At 41.3% G+C, this 17660-nt stretch overlaps 1 protein-coding gene across 4 annotated transcripts in view; it reads left to right on the top strand.

Annotated features, from left to right (window-relative positions):
* The first annotated feature begins 455 nt into the window (after positions 1–455).
* Positions 456–17660, top strand: part of LOC306865213 (neuropilin-1a-like) — a 66402-nt gene continuing 49197 nt past the window's right edge. For 3 of the 4 annotated variants that reach the window (XM_079409683.1, XM_079409682.1, XM_079409681.1), the window contains exons 1-2: positions 552–1163; positions 3106–3280. In XM_079409683.1, the coding sequence (XP_079265809.1) occupies positions 1097–1163; positions 3106–3280 (242 nt within the window). In that variant the 5' untranslated portion in view covers positions 552–1096. Of the gene's footprint in view, positions 1164–3105; positions 3281–17660 lie in introns of all 4 variants that reach the window. The other variant, XM_079409684.1, reaches the window with a different exon arrangement.

Genomic DNA, 17660 nt, shown 5'->3' with positions numbered 1-17660 from the left:
TATTGAACGAAGTTCTGGATTGCATTGTAACAACTATAAGAATAATAATACATCTGCATGTATTCATGCTGGTGGTGACTATAATGTTCGTTTCGTCTTCCGTTTTGTGTTTGCATGCATGTGTACAAATAGGCTACGCAAAGACATGAAAATGCATACTAAAATAATAGCCTATAGTTAAGATAGAAAAGATTCAAATGAGAAGCAATATCGATCAAATAAAAGGCAGTTTTACAGTTTTGTGCTTTATTTGAAACGGTTTCCGTATGCGAAATATACACAGCGGCTTTGTGCTTTTCTCATTTTGAGAGCTAAAAGTGTCTGGTGTTATTGTATTGAATGTAGTTATTTATTTTGGTCAGCAAGTTCACTCGTCGCTTGATATAGAGGACAACAGCACCCGTGCCACACTTCCACGGCGCGCGAGGGCTGGACAGTGTCTCACCGAGGTCTCTGGGCTCTTTTATACGAGAGGTTGGGCTCCATATAGGTCGGGCTTTGCATATGTGTAATCAAACCAATAAGAATCCCCTGCGCGTCTGGCACACGGCAGAGCAACAAACTCTAGGAAGAAGAGAAGCGTAATTTAGGGGGTGTATCCCTTGTTTAAGACGCTGTTATGGCAAAGCCAATCGCCAGATGTTTGTGTTCCTCACTCAGATTTTGAGACTAAGCAGAACGCCGGGTTACTACGCGGAGGCTGATTCGCGTATCCAAGCCACTTTTAGCCAAACTCTAGCTACACGCGATCTCCCTCGCCCACTTTACGCACAGGATTACGCCCGTTTGCGCGTCTATTTCGCGGAGCTGCAACGTGTTTTCTGTCATTCTTTAACAGGCTGAAGGAAATGGCAAAGGAGAGAGGAGCGCGGCTGGGAGATCGCAGAGGAAACCGGAGCTGAATGGCAGGATGCAAGCGACCTGAAGACGCACAAAACCCCGCATTTCCACAGCTCTCAGACCCTTTTACGCCTTCTTTTGGTTTCCTTCCTTCCGAACGAGAGGAATTACCCCTGTACGACTATTTAAGGATTTTATTTTTTCTTCATTTTTCAAATTTATATTATTTTCACACGCAGAACTCAAGGAATCGAGGATGCATTGTGGATTAGTGTTGATCCTCTTTACGGGAATCTTTCTCATAGTCAGTGCTTTCAAAAATGGTGAGTGTCAACTGAAACTCAGTCACCGGGGTGTTAAATGACTTTTCTTGGGATTAGATGGGGAAAGCCTAAAAATGAGGGGTTTCGACATTAGCCTGGCCACCTGCTCTCACCTGCCGCCTGTCTCGGACACCGCATGGCCAGATCGTTGTAACCGCTCCGATATTCGGTTGTGGTTGTTTCTGCGCTGTACAACAAACGCACTGATTGTGGTCAAATGTGTTCACGTGGTAGATATATTTTATAATAACTTCAAATAATAATATTAATGTTTAGCAAATGGCGAATATTTATAAAATATATTATTTTACATTATATTATTATTTTACATTTATTATAATGAAAAATTATAGCGTATTGCGTTATATTTCTTAAAAGATGAAAGCAACGTTAACGTGCTTTCAAATATTTCAAAATCTAATGTAACCTATATTTTCATAAATACTGTATTCATATTTTAATATAGATTAACTACGCATTAGTTGAGTATTATGTTATTTTTATTAATAATGTGTTATTAAAAAAGTTATTATAGAGTGCTACATAAAGTTTTCTGTCCGTCTAAGAAGTTTTGTGTTACTGACTCTAATCTCGGCCAAATTTGGGAGACTAGATTTTAACATTATTTCAGGGAATATGACGCCTAACTGTAATATTACGGGTCTGATGTTACGAACTGCAATTAAAAATAATAATTTTGCCCCATTGTCGTGAATAAGTTTAGTTAAATAAAGGTTTAACAATATTTATAAACTTTGGGAAAAGTATTATTTACTAGGCCATTGTAGATGTTTTATTGTAATTAGTCATGCAGTTTTCAGTCCTGTTTGCGCACTCGTCCGCGTGTTTTGCTAATTCACATAAAGTCACATAATGTGTATCATGTCTGTCAGGAATAAAGTCTAGAAAGCTTCAAGCGAAATTGCATGGGGTCACTTGCATGTGGTTTTGTCACTTAAGTTTTTATGAGCTCATGTGTAGATAATCATGCGTATAATGTACATTTATGAATTAAAATAATGATTGATCATAACAAATTCTGTGTTTTTAAGACTGATTATAGGGTCATGAATCGCTCTCAACAATATTAACCTCAACAAAAAAGCCTCTAACGATAAAATCACAAATAAAGTCATTTTTTGCACTTTTTAATGCATTATACTTTACTAGACCAAATTTTAAACAGTTTGCCTGAAATAATTCTTTACACTTAAATAACTTTAGTAGCTTTGGCATAATTACATATATTTTATGCTGGCAGTTTTACATTGAAGCCCTTTCATATTTCCTGTCTGAATGTGTTGGTGTTTATTAAATATAAAGTTGGTGTTTATATGTAAACATCTCCGTTAGACTGTGAGCCATGCGGTGCTCCTTAAGTTTGTTTGTTTTTGATGAATATGATGAAATTCAGTGTTGATCAGCTGTGGAGTGGTTGAAAGAGCAAATAAATAAAATATGGGGGAGACAAAGGTCATGCTTCCCTCCCACATAATGACATTAAATGTAGGCGAAAATATCAAGCCTGTATTTAGTGCTTAGAAATGGGTCAGAAATGACTAGAGGAGAATTTCTCTGTTTTAGTGAATGCTTGGAGAGAAACGGCATAGTCATTCTTATGTCAAACTATACAGTAGTGTTATTGTATTAGGTGTTCAAAAATAAACCATTCAAGACAGTGTCACAATGAACATGGAATGCATTTGGGCCGTGGAAAATCATGTTAGAACTGTTTTCATTTTCTTATCAGTGTAAGTACTCTGTGTATTCACTGTAGCTGTGCATTGTTGGTTGTAAGCCAACATGTGAAACTCGGATTGAGCAGCTGGTTGATCAGAAGGACCTGGTCCCATACTGGGGACAATCATCCAAAACACAACATAGTGTATATTGGTGACCAGATGTACAGCATGAATCAAAGTTTTCTATGCTTTTCTTTCAGACAAATGTGGGGACAATATCAGAATCACTAGCGCAAATTACCTCACTTCACCCGGTTATCCGGTGTCTTACTACCCATCTCAGAAATGCACATGGGTGATTACAGCTCCAGGACCGAACCAGAGGATTTTGATCAACTTCAACCCACACTTTGACCTGGAAGACAGAGAGTGCAAGTAAGTGTTCAGTGTTCACTATTTAGTGTGGAGGTGCGCCACCTGCTGGCACTGCTTAAGCATCTGCAAGACTTTGAGCTGGTGTGGAGCAGAGAGCCTCATGTGTGCTTGGTTTCTGTTAGTGCTGATTTCCTTAAGGTTTTCCAAAAGCATTTTTTGATGTTTGTGTAAATGTGTTAAAAATAACACAATTTAAGTCAACTTTTGTTCGTGTTGGAGTTTCCTCTACACATTGTGCTGGCAGATCTGTCATGCCGAAAGATGAAACAATAAAGTATTGACAGCTAGTTTTTTTTATTTTTACTTCATGATTCAACAGTTGACACGTGGTTTGGTTGCTGCAGCTTGTTTCCACTGAGTCCAGTCCTCTCTTGCTCCTCTCTTTCTCCTTCTCGTTCCGTCTGTTTCCTTTGTTTGTGCTGGCGGGTCTGAGGGACGTCATTGTACTGTCAGAGTGTGGCCGACTCTGTTACTGTATCCCCTCCACCCAGATAGTCTTCCGCCTGGAGTCCTTTGTGTTCGCTGAATGCCTCGTATTAATGGCACCGTTTATCAGGATCTTTACCTTTTTATGGTTCTGTAACCCTACAGAGATTTACAGCCCCAGATGACCCCGCGCTGTCTGCTCATAGGGGGTCTCTTCTGAGAGTTCAGGTTTCGCTGCCCAGAAACGACCAGACCCCCCTCCGGTCACAGATACGCACACACTCACAAATACCCAACCAGGGGATACTTAGAGTGAATGGAGTGTGGATAGACACATGGTGAGGACATAATGAGCCCTCCTAATGAAATTATCCAGCAATGGTTTGCCTGTGTTCGAACAAGCCAAGTTAAAGAATTGCACGTTTAGCTCCCGAGGCAGTCAGAGGATAGAAACGAGTTTAACATGAGCTCTTTAAAGTGTGCTGGGAACTGTTTAGGATTATGAAGTTGTAGGGAAAACAATTGAGGATTATCGAGTGCTTCCGACTGTTTGTAATTTTTGCACTGGATACCAGCTCCCCCCCCCCACTGATTCACTAGTGCTCTTTAATCCAAATGTCTTTAAAATGATCTATTAAAATATATTAGCTTGCTCCACTCCTAAAACAACTTTTATTTTTGTCTGTCATCACTAGTTCCTCTTATTTTCAGCCCATGCAACCACCTAATGAGCAATATAAGTGGATTGCAAATGTGATTTTGTGCTTTGCTTTTTTTGAGTTTGCAGTAATTTTTTGGCTTCATGCGTAACTCCGAAATGATTTTTGTATAATTTGGTTTTGCATTATGCCTTTGCATGTGGTCATGGTTCATAAAATAGCAGTACAAGTTATGTTAAGTGCTAACTTGAAGACACACTCGTGCCCTCAGCACTGCGTTTTCTGCTAAAACTCTGCTTCAGGGCTTTCTTCCCCTCCTTAAAACGTGCTGCGGTTGTATTTCCCCCCAAGGCAACATATGCCATTCACTTGCATTCAGTGCCACTCTATAATCTCTCCACTTCAATCTATCATTTTAAATTGCTGTGGAGAACAGCCATTCAAACAAATTTAAAGTTGTTTAGTAATTTCGGTTGCGATTGGCCGAAAGTTATGAGCCACAGAGATTTGACTCCCCACCACCTCTATTGCTAATTCAGTTCGGAGACCAGATAGACATCTGTTTGGTGGATCTGGTTTCTGCAGATTAGGGGGTGTTTTCTTGACTCCCAGATTCAGATGGACACACATTAAGGGCCTCTTGCATAATGGAAACTGTTGATGGCCGAAATGGCTTCTTTATCAGATGGACTGCCGAGCGAGGGAAGCTACAACACACGCTTCAGTGCGCCGCTCGCAATCTAATTAGCAACAAATGGAACGCACATGCTCAGCATAACATGTCCGTTATCAACAAAGCAAACAAGAAATGCTTCATGTCCACTTGTGAAAAAAAAACATCTGCCGGATCCGAGTCAACACTGGGTGTTGCACGTGTATGATGATCTCTGGAAGGTTTTGTTTGTGACTGGAACAAATGAACAGATTGAGAGAGGATTTTTTAAAATTTACTTTTGATTGTGTATATAGATAAATATCATTTATTATTTTTATTTAAAAAATATATATTTACATATATGAATTTATTTATTTTCCAGTTTGATCAAATGACCTGGCCGGACTGCACATTTTTTAAGAAAAAAAAGAAAAAGAAAAAAAGGGATGACAGCATTGTAGATTGTCACACTGGTGTATTTACTGTTATTAAAGCAGATGGACTTCAGTGAGGTCATAGTGTGTGTCTCTCTGTGTGTGTGTACTGTGTTGTGTCAGAGGCCATCCTCTCCTGATAACACATTCCTCTGACAGCACTATGAATCATTGATGCGCCCCAATCCGCTGACCAAACAAAAACTGGAAACATTTCCTCCCGATTGTTACATTCCTGTCTTGACGCGGTGAGGGGATGCATTGGATGGAGGAATTGTTGAAACGTGGCAAAGGACAGAGTGTAGCTTTGCTCTCAAAAGAGATAAGCTTTACTGCTTGAAGTAATATTCTTTGTACCTAGTCAGAGAATGCACAACAATGGCCGGTCGGTTTAGATTTGTGCATGTGTTTGCTCTTGTGAATAGTCAAGATGACATTGAGAGAATTCTTGCACAATATTGGTCCCAAAGGAGGCCACTAGAAGGCCCTTGGCTAACCCTAAGACTGAAAGCACAGCTTTACAGTGACCAACCTTCAGCGCCGCCCTGCTGGGTCAGCCCACAAAGTGCCACATGTCCTGCAGAGAGAGCAAATACACTCTTGGCTGGCCAAACAAACCACACATCCTGTATCTGTGTTGCTCGGAGACTAAGACAAAACTGATTAGTCATGGAGACTCTAACAGTAGATGCTTTTGATTTAGCTATGGGTTTATTTCATATAGAAACACACTCAATGGCTCTGCTACCATTCATTTGCTCAGAGGCCCTGCTGTTGATGTAAAATAATGTTGTGGCCGACAAACCGAGGCGAAAAGAGAAAGGGTAAAACGGTAGACCTCACCGGTGTTTAAATATCAACACGGCCTTTATACTCAGGCAGGGTCTTGATCCATTGTTTGCATGGGCTCCAGTGAAGCAGGGGTCCCGTGGGTCTCCTCTCCCCCACTGAGAGGTTCTATAGCCAGGCTGGGATGGCCGTTACTCTCCCTGCTTCTTCCAGACACCCAACGCTGGCCCTCTCCACTCCTCCACAACGAATAAACACAGAGAGAGCCGTATGGCATGAACATTCATCAGCAGTTGTCACGGAAGGGAAAACCAAAGAAGTATGGAATGCAACGGACCTCCTTTCATCCTCAACGATGAGGGTTTTTAAAGGCAGGGAATTCTTTGACCTCTGGGCTGTGGAGGAGGCTTGGGCTGACAGAGATTGTTTTAAATACTTATGGCCCCTGTTAACAAACATAAGCACAGCGATCTATTCTCAGGGAGGGTCAGGGAAGGAATCATAGGATCAAAAGCAGCGCTGGGCCAGGCACAGACGCAGAGAGTCGAACTCAGTGTTCCTAAAACAGGTGTACCACTCCTGTTTCATTTCACAAAGATGGCATTTTTTTCCTTTACGGTTGATGTGCTTTGTGTCGCCGAGCAGATAGAAAGCAGACTGTAAAGCAGGGGCTTTCGCTACCGCGCTGAGCAGTTTGCTGTGTTGGGAGGTTGTTTCTTGTCTCTAGACTGCTTCTAAATCACATTTGTTCTGGCTCTGCGCTGGATTCTGGGTACAGGGAAAGGAGGCAGCAGCTGTCATATGGAACAAGCGTGAGGTGGTGTTACTAAAGCCAGTCCAGATGGAGAATGAGGCATAAACATTGAAAAACATACACAATAATGCCCACATACTGTTGAGAAAAACTGAGCTCTAAAAAGATGATATATGTAATTTCTCTCCTGAAGTTTGATTGCCTTCTGGCTTTGTGGTGCTTTCAAAACATTGCTGTTTGTTTGAGAATCCTGACCAGTCTAACATAGCAACAGTTTAACCAATGACGAGAGTTTGGGATGTGGCTATTTATTGGATCGACCAATGACGTATTTTGGTAAAACCTGTTTGTAAACAGTCATTATTAGGCCATCTAATTGAAAAAGGCCTTTTAGAGGAGACCTCAACAATGTTGCATTGTATGTCCAGTAGCAGTGCTTTCCACATTCATTTTATATTTCTGAAACAATTGTTGTTGTTCTGTATTTTCCACAGTCATTTTCACTCTTTGGCATGCATTTCATCACCTCATTTTCTCCTTGGCCCTCTAACCCTCTCGCATGACACTGAGGAACTTGAGGTTGTAAAGTGGTCCGGCTAATGAGAAAGATTAAAGCGGTGGGAATCTTTCTGCATGTGTGTGTCAGGGCAAGGGGTTTTCCGCTGCTAAAGCGCCTCACCTTGGCCCGAGTGTTGGAAGGACAGGCTGATTGAAAAGCTCTCTCTCTCAGTGACATCTGCTGTCCTCCCTGCTGTTCTGTCACTGGCTTGATTCATGTCCTCCTCGTTCTCTCGCTCTTTGTCTCTCTCTCAGAAAACCTAGGCACTTCGCCGTTCAGCGTGAGCTTATCTATGAGGGGAGGAGAGAGTGATGAAGTAGGGAAGTGGGGAAGAAAAGGAAGAGAGTGTTAGAAAGTGAGTAGATGAAGAGGAGGAGGCGGAAGGGCGGACAGGATGAAAAAGTTATAGTTGGATAAATGGTGCTCAGAAGAAGGAGTAACCAAAATGAATTAGGAATTAACAAAGTTGTAGCAAACCTCCACCCTTGCTTCAGAAAAGCACAGAAGCAAATCTCAAAATTCTCCCACTAACAGAGGAATGATGAAGATTCTAAAGAGAATCTGACAAAGGTTTATTCAGCTTTCCACACAGAACAGGTTTCCCAATATGGAAGTTTCTGTTTTCTGCTGTGAACCATGAGTATATCAGCTGAGTAAATCTTGTTGCTAATTTCAGTTTTGTTCCAGCTCAGATGTTCTTCAGTAGAGCTTTACAAGTTGCATGATTAAAGAACAATTTGTTCATTTCACCACTGCATTAAGATGTGAAGATATTACTTTGTGATATGTTAAAAAGTAGGTAAGAAAGCCTGTTGTAAAGGAATACTGTTGTCGAACACCACTTGGCATTCAGGTAATGTCAGATAGTTCTGAGGCCATATGTACAGTATGTTAGCGCACACCTAAAAAATTAAATTGAAAGTCTTAAAAGCCACACATATTGATGACTTATCTTGCATGCATGGGCATAAATATTTTGTCTTATAAAATGTAACCTTAAGTGTGAAATATATCTTTGTTATTTAGCAATGGCAATATGAAATACGACAGCGCAGGAAAAAGGAATCATCTACAAAAAGAAAAACTTCTTCATATCTGAGCTGCTGCATTACACATGTAAAGTTGCAGTGGAACATAAATCCCTAATTTTGTTTAGATGAAGCTCATTAGCAATAGGGAAAGATGTTTCCATTCAGAGGCCCATATATGGAATCTGAGAACTTATGGGAAACAGAGAGAGAGAGAGAGAGTGAATGAGGGGAAATTACCACTGCTTAAGAACCAAGAGTTGAGGTTCTCAGCAAGATTGGTTAAAGATTTGATTCGAGACAACCTGGTTTTTTAAGCTCCCCTAGAGAACATCAGAAGGGCCTAAGCTTTAATTGATGTGGTCCTGTTGGAGAGCTAATGCACCATGTCTGCACATGCTGGCCTTGTTTAGTTTGCTGCCGTAGCCGCAAATGGCCCTTTATTTTTGATTGATGGGGCTCCTGCCCAGCTATGGTTCAGCCCACACTGCTCTGAGCTTAAGGGACCAGTTGGATGGGGATTTAGGTTTGACAAGGTTCAGCTACACTTGGGCCCAACGATAAGATGGCAAATTGAGTTTTTCAGCTTTGTTGTGTTATTTGTTGTAAATTTAGGCTGTGAGATCTTGTTTCAAGAACTTAACTTTCACCTCATTCTTATTTGTTTGCTCCAGTTTGAGTGCAGCCGAGGGCCGTCCGTCTTTGTTTTCACTGCGACAGTGTTGGTAGTGAGTTTGATGGCTGGAAAGAGACAGTGATGAATGGGGCAAAGGCTCTCTGATTGAGCTGAGGCAGATCACATGCCGCTCGCCCGCCCCTTTTGTTTGCTTTTCTCTTGGTCTTGTCTTTCAGCAGGTTAGTGTTCGTTTTAGGGGGTTTGTTGGTGTGCGAATGTGGTACTTTTCTCACACTATAATTCGCAATTAAATAGCACATGTCTCAAAAGCTGCAAACTGACCTTTTTTTAAATCAACCCCTTGGTGGGATGTTCGTGGTCTCGTAATGTTTCAGCCTTGATGCCAGCTTAAGTCTGTCAGTCCCTCCTTTCCTTTCCTCTCCTCCAGTTTCCAGCAGGTCTGCTGGTCATAGCATGCATACTGAGCTAATTATCTTTCACAAGGTCTCAAAGTTGGCAGCAGCAGCGTGGGTTTGTGAATAGAGAGGTCATTTTGCCCTCCAAACTTTGGCATCAGCACTTTGATCAAACTGCCGCGCGACAAGACACCACACATATGCGTACACACACTTTGACACAAGCACATTGCCCGGGCCACAGCAGAATGCACCGGAATTGCAATGGAAAGAAAACAACACACCACCTGGCTGTCTCAGTGTGTGCCCTCTGGAGTGTGTAATTCTAGGAACTTGCTTTCCTTTTTGAAGATAACGGAAAGGAAGGAGATAAAGTGAGAATGTATGTGATAATGAATAAGGACACAGAAATAGTAAGGAAACTAATTGTGAGATGTTGAAACAAATGTCAGAGATTTGACAAAGCAAAGAATTATCTTTTGTTCTCCTTCCTCTTATGTAATCAAGAATCGGCATCTAAAGGGTGTGTGTGTGTGTCCAAATTCCTTGTCTCACTGTTGACCATGACACTGTTCCCATGAGATATAATGCTGACTTGGTCAAAGGCAGCACTTTGTATCCATTCCCTGCCCCCATCTGCTGTCTACATTGTACAAGCCTGGAGGAAGGGGGGGGGGGGGGGGGGTGAAGGAGAGGAGAGGGGGCAAGAAACGCAAGGAAAGCAAGTTAATTGAATTACTCCCAGTGCAGATATAAGCACAGTTTTCCTCTGAAAGAAACACGAGACATTAGGGGAAAACATCAAGTGACCCAGGACGTAGACCTGGGGGACCTCATGCTCTCATCCATGAGCCTGTAACACTTTCTCAATCTGTCTCTTTCTGTCTACCTCTCTCTTTCACTCATGGATGCCACCCACTGGTTTACCTCTAGTTGACCTCCCTAAGTATTATGTTAATTATTCATTTGAGAGTATGTATTAGACTGCTGGATGCAATTGGGCCAGAGAGTTTAATAATGGTTGTTTTCTTTACAAAAGCTCATTATCTCATACTGTACATGCACAGTTGTCATTTGTGTCTGATTTTAACCCTACTCTGAAAGTCACTAGGTCATATCCTTGTCATCAGTTTATGGCTATGCCAAATTGGATTTGTGGGTTATTTTATTGAATAACGCACTTAGATAAACATCTATAATAATTGTCTGTTCTTTTTCTTTTTTGCTGTTGGACTAGTGACATGGGTCAGACATTTTAGCCTGTGGGATCTTGTTATATATCTCCAAATAATTAGTATTGTAATTAGCATAGCAAAAGGTATTACCTTAAAGCTGACCCCGATTCTCTCTGCAAATAATAGGAATGAATTTAGTCCTCATTAGAGGAGGCTCACTTCACCTTCTACCACTGCAGAATCAGCAGCAGCACAAAGGTGGGAAACACCGGTTGACTGGGTGTACCCACAGTTTAAGTACTGCCTTAGCTGTATGGTTATACATTTTGTAAAATTCCACAGTTAAATTTCAACATCGTTTAGCTCTAGCAAATTTAATAACTTATTTTTCCTGAACTGCAGTAGCTTTGCAGCAGCTTCCTCCACCATGTCATTGCTACACTCAGGTTAAATCTCTGAGGTAAAGTTAAGCCAGTTTAGTGCAGTTCCTCATCATATCCTTTCAGTGGATGATACACAGATATCCATCCTGCCCTATACTGGTTGAAGACTAAACTTCCTCAAGCTCCTTCAGCTGTGTTATTGGATCATTTGGGAATTCTACATTAACGAAGAAGTGTGGCACTGTGATGTAGCCTAACCGAGGTCTGTTCTGTGGCTCGCTTAGTGTATGTGTTTCACTTAATCAGTAAATGCATATTAGCCATTTTGCCCCCTGGGCAGAACTCTAATTAATTGCTCTTGCTCCTTCCTCCAACGAGAACAGGATGTTAGATTCTAAATGAGGGCATTTTATGGTCTAATATGCCTTCTGTGTTTCTTCGAATTCTAACCCATAAAGCTTTCTGTTTTCCAGCAAAATTGCTTTAATGGATAATGACAGATGATGGAATGAGGGGAAACATAATTGTTTGCTGACGAGCACTGTTGTAGAGGAGAATTAATAATGGAGTGGTAGCACAGTGTCCTCTTTGTCTTGTGGCCCACTTTACTTTTCCCTGACAAAAATGAATGTCCAACAAGTTTGGATTTGGTTAAAAGGAAGAACAAGTACATTTCTCAGAGGTGTAAACAAAAAATGGAAAGCTTGCTAACGGTAGTCAAATGTGATTGCACTCAAGAGTGGAAATTGCAAGAGCAATCTTGTACCTTATGGTATACTTTCTCAGCCTTTACTGCTACCTCTTTCATCTGGTTATTTGCCTAATATTAAAGACTGTAGAGAAACTGCTAGTAGTGCAATGCACAATAATTCCCTCAAAATACTGGAATTCATTAATGTGATTGTTGGGAATCTGTGTCTCTCTGAACAGCCTAATTAGCAGTGCTAATGAAAGCGGACACGCTAAATCCATCAATGTTAATCATAATTGCCGTTTATGAAAGCATGCAGCATGGTGTCCTGCACTGCACCCATTCAGAATTGATTAGCATCTAAAAATATGTCTCAAAAAGATTAAGCATAATGCTTAAGACCTCTCTACAATTGTGGACACTGGGGCTGGGTTGGAGTAATTTACTCTCATGGAATTGAAAAGTACTGAACCGCTTGACATGTCCACACCCTTTGCCAGCCCTACACCACATGCACTCTGTGCTACCCATTATTAAATGGTGCTTCTCTAATCACTTGGGTTTAGGCATGAAGGATGAAAGGTGGAATTTGGATAGGCATTATTTGCACCTGGATTTTTTTTTTTTTTTTTTTTTTTTTTTAATTCTGATGTTGGCAAGAATTTGGAAACAGTTCAGGAGGTCAACAGCACACGTGCATTATGTAAAGGTACTTTCATACCAAGATTTAGTTCTCATTTTTCTTTGCATATACCGCACTGTCTTCTTTTGAGACAAAAAAAGAATGTCATTCTCAACAGAACTTGTTTCATCCAGTCAAAAGATATAGTAAAAAAATAAACAAAAGCACCACTAAGTCGTTACTCAGTTATCATAAAACTCAGGGCTAACTTCTTAGCCATAGCCTCAAGTCATGGTCCCTCCCTCTACACGCTGCAACAGTCGCATGTAAGCTAATAACTCCATCAGGGAGTGTTTTCATTCTCTGTACTGTTGTAACAGACTCTGGTCCCAACCTCTGGTCTGTCTCGCCAACATTTTGAGCGACAGCAGTGAGGTTATTATCGTTCCAAACGCAGCTAGCGGCTGCAGGAGCCCATTACAGTAGGCTTGGTTAACTCTTGTCACATACTATGGAGAACAGTAGACAGTTATGGTGAGCGAGCTGCTATCTTGTCCCCTAAAGGTTTGATGTTTAAAATAGAAAAAAATCCAGCTTCCTTCGTTGAAATGTTAACCTTGTTCGGCTTGGGCATCTATGTAACAGTTTGTTGGTGTTTTTTTGCACATGATGTTTGGGTCAGAGTCCCTCAACAGCGTACAGCTTTATTGTTTACACTTTCTTGAGGACAACGATGAATTGTATATCCTCTCAGCCATCTCCATCTCAAAGGATGAGATAAGAAAGGAGTGATTGTTTTGAAAAGGGCACGTCGAACCTAATCTTTCCCTATAGTGATAGATAAAGTTTTCTGCTCTATTGTAAACCATGCCAGATATTGGCGTCATCTTGGTCATATTTTGTTTCTGTGAATGCTTAGGGGGGGTGTAGGTAACAGACACTATCAAACCCTGAGTCTGTGATAAATTGTTAGCTTGTGGTTGATTGTTTTAACCCCAGACATGCAAATAAGAGCTACCTTTCCCTTCTGACCATTCTGGATTGCGTAGCCATTACTATCCCTGAGGACAGGATTGTCTGTTAACATTGCAAGGCAGCGAAGTGAAGGTCTCTGAGAATTAGATTCATTCTTTTTGTTTTAATTTCCCCTTTGGATTCGCAGGCTATTTTCACCACTATTATGGTGTGTGTGTGTGTGTATGTGAAGGGGCCTCAGAGACTTCATGAAGGTTCACAATCCCTAACAACAGTCCATTGGTATAGGCCAAAATATTTTGAACAGTTGAAGAGGGCAAAGATAGACAGCGAGAGGAGGGGAATGCATTAAAAACAATCTGTCCGCTGTCTCTTCTGGGGTCGTAAAATGAAGCAGGCAGAAACCGGGAGGAGCGAGGAGGTGGTTTAAGACCTGGGGCGGGTGGAGAGGTGTCTGGTCTGAGAAATTGGGACTCTATACTTGATGAGAATGCTTTACACCTCTTTTCATGGCTTCAGGGTCCAAACTCCATTTTAAAATCGGTCCCTGCTGTTTTTTCTTGATCTGTTAACGGCGAATTCCATTTTGCAGTTACAGACCCCTGCAAGTTCCCAAAGAAATAGATTAGCGAATACTGTTCTACACAGACCTCTCTGGGAAAAAAGTATTTCTCCAAATGCAAAATGGCCTCTGCAGTCAATCCCATAATGCCCTGCAGATGATTAGCAGGGCCAAGTTGGCACTCAGGATCCTCTGAGCTTGTGGAATGGTATGAAACTGTGCACAGCCTGTACTGAGTAGTCTTTAAAAACAGAAATGAGAATGTGGCTAGAATGCTTAAAGATTTTTTTTTTTTTTCGTGAGCAGCACTGGCCTTGAGGCGACTACTGCAGTTCCATCTGCATCTTATTCTAATACCTCCCACTCCAGCTTTACAAGGTCCATCTGTGTTAGGGAACAAGTGCCGCGCTTGACTAAAAAATGCCATAAACAAGATTTCCGAATGTGCTAAGACTTTATGTGCAAGGCAGGAGAAGCCTGCTGTTTTTCAAAGCCTCAGCGAAAAGGATGTCTTGAGGAGAGCTTGTAGTACAGTATAATGTTACCTCCGCTGTGACTATGGTTGTGCAACGGTGACTGTGATTATGTGACAGACTGCTGAAATCCGATAACACACCTTTGATTCTCACGGCACCACTGAGGAGGAAACGACTTCTTAAATCCCCAAATATTTGCTGGATAACGCTTGCATCAATTTTTCAAAGGTCTGGTCACGCTTGGGTTTACCTAGGTGGGATTTAAAGTAGAGAGAAAATCTGTGCTTGCATGTGTGTGTGTCTCTAGGTGGAGGTATCATTCAGCAAGCCATAAGAGCAGGGAGAAATTACCTGCTGAAAGAGGAAAGGGAGAGCAGAACAGACAGATCTGAACAAGACTGATGCTCTCCATCTTGAGCTCGGATGCTCCTGTCAAAGAGTTTCACACATTACCGCACCAAAACATCTTTGCAAGTTGTATTCAAACCAATCTCTGACTTACAACAAAGTGCACTCCCTTTTTTAAAAGAGTGAATTTGGTTAGCATTTTACAGCAACTTGGCCACACATCTGTCTGTAATAGGAATGCATTTTACTCAAGTATGGCATGTTGCTGAAGCAATATACTTGTTGAAACTAGAATAACATCCCTATCAAACAAATATAAACCAATCCTTACCCTACACTTTAAAAACTGCTGGGTTAAATATAACCCAGTGCTGGGTAAAATATGGACAAACCCAGCAACTGGGTTGTTTTCACCCAGCGGTTCGGTTACTACCCAGAAGGTTGGGTTAAACAGTGCTGGGTTAACCCAACTGCTGGGTCAAAACAACCTAATCGCTGAGTTTGTTCATATTTCACTCAGCACCGTGTCGTATTTAACCCATCATTTTTTTAGAGTGTAGCAATAAATCAAGGCCTAAAATCAAAAAGAAAGTTTTAATCTCAGTCCTAACCCATCCTAAACAAAGGCCCTCTCCCGAATGTCACCTTACACTTTTAAGTGCATGCTTTGATAACATAATTCCATATACTGACTGTTGGGTAATTAGTGTAGTCTCAGCAAAAGGCCACAACTTCTTATTATGGCTGTGAAGAGAGTGTAATGAAACCTGTCGCAAATGGGAAGACATGCATAATTTGAGGCCTAAATATCAAGTTTTTCTGGCACCAGAAAGGAAAGTAATGTCTATGTCAAGAACAACCATCCTATCAACCAATCAGATTCTTCTTTTAGAGTTAAGGGTGGGGCCTTGAATAAGATTCTCACCAAACAATGATTTCCTTCTGGGTTTTAGTGATCGGGTAAGTCTATGTTTATTTGAGGACAAAGGATGTTGCTCTAAAAACATGTTTAGACTTGAATACACGGGTCTATGTCCAAACTGCGCCAAAATGTTGTTGACGATCAGCATAACCATCACTCTAAGCGTTTCTTCTCTTCATCTTCCCCTCTTATCGTAACAAAACAGTCTCTCAGAGCATCATTTGACCTAACTTAAGTAAGTCAAGCTCACCAGAATACTAGGCAAGCCAGAATGATGACAGAAAACAAAAGAAGTCTTTGGGAGAGTTAATGACTGCTTTTTATGGCCACTGTGCCGTAAAGGCAGTGAGTAAAAGTGTAAGTGCATTGGCTGCATTCCTGTGTAAATGTACCATGATGGGGCTGAAGGTAGACTGAGGTCTCCTGCTCAGACTGATAAAGGAGAAGAGGAGAACAGAGCTTGTTTGTGTGGGTGCAGGAGCGCTGTTTCCACAGCTGGCCTTAAGAGGAAGAGGGCAGGGAATGAAAAACAGAACGACGTAAAAAAAAATGGCACCAAGCATAAAACAGTAGACCCAAGCCAAATAGAGTGAGGTCATTGCTCTGCAAACGTCATGTGAGCAGCAAAGGCTGTCTGAAAAGAGTAGCGGTTCTGTTTATGTGTTTGCACATGATTTTATTTGTATTATGTTGATATTTAGGTCACTGACAAATTTAAAAAATGCAATACAAATCAAACAATTAACAAGAACTAACCTTACCTTTTCCAGAAGGTTAAAATATCTGCTTTTTCTTTACTTAATAGCATACACAAACAATCATAAGGGTCTACAAGGGTGCTCTATTTTTCCTATTTTTTAATAAATGCACATGATTTCATCATTCGAATATTTACGTGACAGTACAGTAAGTTGTGTGGCATTTTTGCAGAGTGTTTAGACTTTCTTTACCTGTCAGTTTAAACATATTTTCAGTCTATATGTAGCGTTAAGGCAGTGGCACTCTCTTCTGCTGTGACTGATGGAGTTCTAGGCCTCTTCTATCAGGCCAGCCAAGCGGAGAGACACGGGTGAAGTCATCTCTACATTACCGCCCCCTCATGGGACCCAATTTCAGAGAGCGGCACGCTTCTCATATTCCGTCCCTTCCATTCGAGCACATACGGTATCATGCCACCCCCAACGGTGTGAAACAAACCAACCTTTATATCACTGAATGCACAGTATGAGACGCGCCCCAATTTTAACGCCTCCCAAAACCCCCTGGACACACTAACACACAGACACACATTCTGCTGTCTGCAAAACCTTCGTTAAATTTTCACACATTTCCTCCCATAATGTGTGGCAGGTGGAATAGACCATTTTCTTGAGCGGGGAGTTCTTCTGATGCATATCTAGGCTAATGTGTAGATTAATAATGTATATATGCAGTATGAATATTAGTATTTCAATACTCCTCTCAAGATAATGAAATTATATTATGTACAAGCAAGATTTATATTATGCATCCCTAATAAGCTTGGAGAAACCAAACTGCAATTCTTTGAAAAGAAATAGAACGTTCTACTCCCCATGATGCTTTGCTCTCCTTTCCTCCCATCGTTCCCGCAGTTAAGAGTGTCAGGGGTGATTAAACGCCATGGAAACAAGACCCTGCTGTCAATCATATTCCACGCTGAGCCTACCCCCAATTGAAATTCGGCATTATTATATCAGAATGTGGAGCGTATTGTCCAAACAGACTTAAAACAGTGTAGAATTCACATCAGCTTTAGTGTTTCATCCCACCTCGCTCGCTGGCTGAGGCAGGACCACCCACCCACTCTCGTCTTGTATTACAGACACAATATTAGCGCGTGTGTGTGTGTGCACCTGGGTTTTTGTGTGT

This window comes from Barbus barbus (assembly GCF_936440315.1).
Source record: "Barbus barbus genome assembly, chromosome: 46".
NCBI lineage: Eukaryota > Metazoa > Chordata > Actinopteri > Cypriniformes > Cyprinidae > Barbus > Barbus barbus.
The sequence above is the reverse complement of the archived record's forward strand: the minus strand, read 5'-3'. Positions and strand labels throughout refer to the sequence as shown.